At 43.7% G+C, this 4,339-nt stretch overlaps 1 protein-coding gene across 1 annotated transcript; it reads left to right on the top strand.

Moving 5' to 3' along the window:
• The first annotated feature begins 218 nt into the window (after positions 1 to 218).
• LOC124913276 lies at positions 219 to 1,514 on the top strand. Its single transcript, XM_047453870.1, has 3 exons — positions 219 to 471; positions 589 to 687; positions 817 to 1,514. Exons 1-3 carry the CDS (start codon positions 219 to 221, stop codon positions 1,512 to 1,514), a joined length of 1,050 nt encoding a protein of 349 aa, XP_047309826.1.
• The last annotated feature ends 2,825 nt before the right edge of the window (positions 1,515 to 4,339 follow it).

Raw genomic sequence — 4,339 nt, 5'->3', positions numbered from 1 at the left:
TAAGATTATATAGAAATTTCTCAAAGTTTTGTGAGTGATTCTCTTCCTGGACCAACATTTGGTATCAAAGCTTCAGGTGAATGCCCAAAATCATCCGGTGGGATCAAATGTCGAAGGGTGCAGGATCATCAGGGGCGCAGCAAAATAATGGCATATTCCACTATCTGTAGCTAACACACACGAACTACATCAGTTGGGTGATACGTGTACAGGCTATGATGGAGGACCAAGGAGTATGGGAGGCAGTCGAGTCAGTAGAAGGCACGGAGATTGATGTCCGACTTGATAAGAAGGCGAGGTCACATCTTCTACAAGAACTTCCGGAGGATCTTCTAATGCAGGTGGCAAATAAGAAGACGGCGAAGGAAGTGTGGAATTGTCTCAAGACGAGGTTCGTCGGCGCAGACCGAGTGAAGAATGCACGATTGCAGACATTGAAGAGTGAGTTTGATAGGATGCATATGAACGACAGTGAGTCGCTCGATCAATATGCTGGTCGACTCACATCCATATTAGTCAGGTACTCAAGCCTTGGAGAAACACTAAATGATATTGCGATAGTAAAGTAGCTCTTCGACACCGTGCCAGAAAGGTTTATCAGTGTGGTAGCCGGCATCGAGCAGTTTTACAACCTCGAGACGTTAACATTTGAGGAAGCTATTGGAAGGCTGAAGGTCTTCGAGGAGCGTACGCGCAAGAAAAATACAAACTTTGGAGGAAACGAAGGACAAGTGCTACTCACTCAGGAGGAGTGGAAGGCACGGTTTAAAAAGGACGAGGAAGACTCATTGAACTAGTGGAAAAAGGATTCCACAGATAGTGGGACCCGTGGTCAAGGAGGTAGAACCCGAGGTAGAGACCAAGGGAGAGGAGGCCGAGGAGCACCATCTCGGAAAGACAAAGAAGGTGGTTCAGGTGGTCGAGGAGCTCCTAGAGACAAGAGTCACATTCGTTGTTTTAATTGCAACGAGATGAGACATTACTCAACACAATGTCGAGCAAAGAAGAACGAGGTATCACACCTTACCTACGCAGACAACGTCGAACCAGCATTACTTATGGCAATCTCGGAGGAGATTCCTCCAATCAATGTTGTCATGCTGAATGAAATGAAGCTGACTCCAGAAATTATAGAAGCTAAGAACGATGAGACATCAAGAGATGCTTGGTTCTTGGAAAATGGCGCTAGCAATCACATGACTGGCGATAAAGAGAAGTTCTTCGAACTAGACGAGGCAGTCACTGGAAAGGTGAAGTTCGGAGATGGTTCCACGGTACAAATTTGTGGTAAAGGTTCTATCATGTTCGAATGTAAAAATGGCGACCAGTGGCTTCTCGAGGGAGTTTTTTTCATCCCTTCTTTAAAAAGTAATCTAGTGAGTCTCGGGCAACTTACCGAGACAGGTCATAGGGTGGTGATGGATGGAGAAGAGATTGAAGTCTTCCCTAAGAACCCTTCATGCCTTATCATGAAAGTGAGACGAACGCATAATCGACTAATCAAATTTGCTTGAAATTAGCAAAAACGGTTTGTCTTTTAGCTAATCTTGAAGATCCAACATGGTTATGGCACGCTCGTCTCGGTCATGTTAACTTCCAAGCACTAAAGTCCCTCATAAATAAGGGAATGGCTGCTGGTGTTCCAAAAATTTCTGCTCCAAAACAACTTTGTCGAACATGCCTAGTTGCAAAACAAACGAGACAACCGTTTGCGTTAGAAGCCAAGTTTCGAGCGAAAAAGCCACTCGAATTGTTGCACATTGACTTATGTGGGCCAATCACGTCATCAACCCCAGGAGGAAATCGATACTTCATGCTGATTGTTGATGATAATTCCAGGTGGACGTGGCTCCATATGTTGAAAACAAAGGACGAAGCATGCTCTTCGTTTAAGAAGACAAAGCATTTAGCCGAGAATGTGACCGGACTTCGAATCAAAGTCCATCGTTCAGATAGAGGATGTGAATTCTTCTCGAGGGAATTTAGAGAGATGTGTGAAGAAGCAAGGATAGAGCGACAATTCACAGCACCATACTCTCCTCAACAAAATGGTGTGGTGGAGAGGCGTAATCGAACAGTGATGGCCATGGCTAGGTCGTTGCTCAAAAGTATGGCAGTCCCGAGCAAGTATTGGGGGGAGTGATAGAAAAATTAAGTAAGTTAATTTTTGGAACCGGCCACACATTACAAGTTTTGAATATTTATTCTAAATAATCAAAAAGGGAGAAATTGATAGAAAAATTAAGTAAGTTAATTTTTGGAACCGTCTAGACAAACTAAACAGTTGTTAATTTACATGTGCAGATACAGATCAAAACCGTGTGAACCGGTTGGGGAATCATAAACCGGTTGCTGAAATACTTCAAAGAAACCTGCTCCAAGTGATCAAGTTAAAGATCAGAGGAACCGGTTTTCACTCTCTCAAGCGACCGGTCAGCAAAGACAAAAGTTCACATACCAGCCGGATCATACTGCACAAAAGACAAAACCGGAAAATTCAAACTTCAAGAGTGACGTAACATGACGAAACAGACGTGTCTTGAAAGAATAAAAGAAGATCAGATCCGATCGGAAGCATGCGAGGAAAGCAATGATGCTTTATTGATCTGAAGTTGACAACCTGAGGTGCATGCCCAACACGTGTCCAAATCTGAATACCGATTATGTCATCTTACACTCAGAGTTGCCTGCATGACTGCCAAGTGTTGATGAAGGTGAAACGTGCAAGCAACCTCTCTGCACCGGCGTGATAATGATCAACCAATCCAGAGGAGAGAGAAGAAAGTGACCGTTGCCTCTTCTCAGCTATAAAAGGGAGATGAAACGTCTTCATTTAATGCAGCAGTAGTTGTAGAGTTAACAAATACAGACAGTCAACGAATCATCAAAACAATAAGTTAGAGAGATAAACTCTTATATTCCAAACCGGTGTGTCTAAAACCGGAAGCTTTCTGTATCCTGTTGTGTTGAGTTATTGTATTACATCATAGTGAGTTGGTGTAACCGGCAAGTAGCGAGTTGGACTCGACCGGCAGTGTTGTCGTAACTATAAAAGTTAGTGGAGATCCTTCTTATAACCTGAGAAGAAGGGGTGACGTAGGAGGGTTTGCTCCGAACATCCATAAAAATCCTTGTCTCGTGTTCTTTCTTTCGTTTTCATTACTCACTTACTTAACATAACCTCAAACCAAATTAATCGTACTCCGTAACCGGTCCACTCATATCCATAAAACCGACTCCTTCTAAAACATCATCTAAGTCGCATACGTTGCTTCAAACTGAAACAGACATTTCCGCCCTTGAACCCGGTTCAAGAGTCTGTGACAATTTGTGTAGTGCTAAGAACGGTTATAGTCTCTAACCGGACTATCACCAAAGTGTTTTGTGTGTTGTAAGAGGCCACCCTTCCTGAAACCGGAAACACCCCGGTCCTCCAAGGGCGTCCCCGATCCTAACAAGTGGTATCAGAGCGAGGTTCTTAGCACTCAAGCAACCGAAGAAGATGGGAATCATGACCCACAGCGACAAGCCGCCAATGCTAAACAGCGAAGCGTTTAGCAGTTGGAAGAAACAGATGTACCTACATCTGATTACGTTAGATGATGAGATGAGCCGAGTCCTGAAAGAAGGACCGATCAAGATCAACAAGGAGGCAGACCAATGGACAAATGAAGATCGAAGACGGAGTAACCTGGACAACCATTGCATGAGGCACATCTACAAAGCTATAGACGATAACACCTTGAACAAAATATCAGAGTGTGAAAATGAAAAGGAAGCCTGGGAAACGATCATTCAGATCCATGAGGGAAACGAAAGAACTAAGGAGAACAAAATCTTGGTGGCTACACAGAAATATGAAAACATCAGGATGAAACCGGGGGAAAACATGAAGGAATTCAGCAACCGGTTCACCAGTGTAGTCAACGAGCTTCAAACACTCGGGAAGAAGTATGACAACCAAGAAGTAATCATCAAAGCCTTAAGATCTCTGCCAAGCACTTGGGATATCAAGACCATGGTGATGAGGGAATCAAGCACCCTCGGGCAGATGAAGTTGCATGATGTGTTCGAGGATCTAAAAGCCTACGAGTTCGAGATCAAGTCTCGGATCGAAGACGAAGCATCCACATCAACCGCAACTAGAGCTTTGGTTACATCGGTGGAACCGGCGGTCCAAGTATCAACCGTTCCGGCTCCAGTCAAAAGCACCGATCAGATCACTGAAGATGTGATGGCGATGCTAACTCAGAAATTTGGGAAATTCATGAAGAAGAGCTAACCACCATCTAACAATGATTTTAATTATAACTATGTAGATAAATCAAATAAAAGATGC

The sequence above is a fragment of the Impatiens glandulifera genome, chromosome 8, assembly GCF_907164915.1.
Source record: "Impatiens glandulifera chromosome 8, dImpGla2.1, whole genome shotgun sequence".
NCBI classification, from domain to species: Eukaryota; Viridiplantae; Streptophyta; class Magnoliopsida; order Ericales; family Balsaminaceae; genus Impatiens; species Impatiens glandulifera.
The sequence above is the reverse complement of the archived record's forward strand: the minus strand, read 5'-3'. Positions and strand labels throughout refer to the sequence as shown.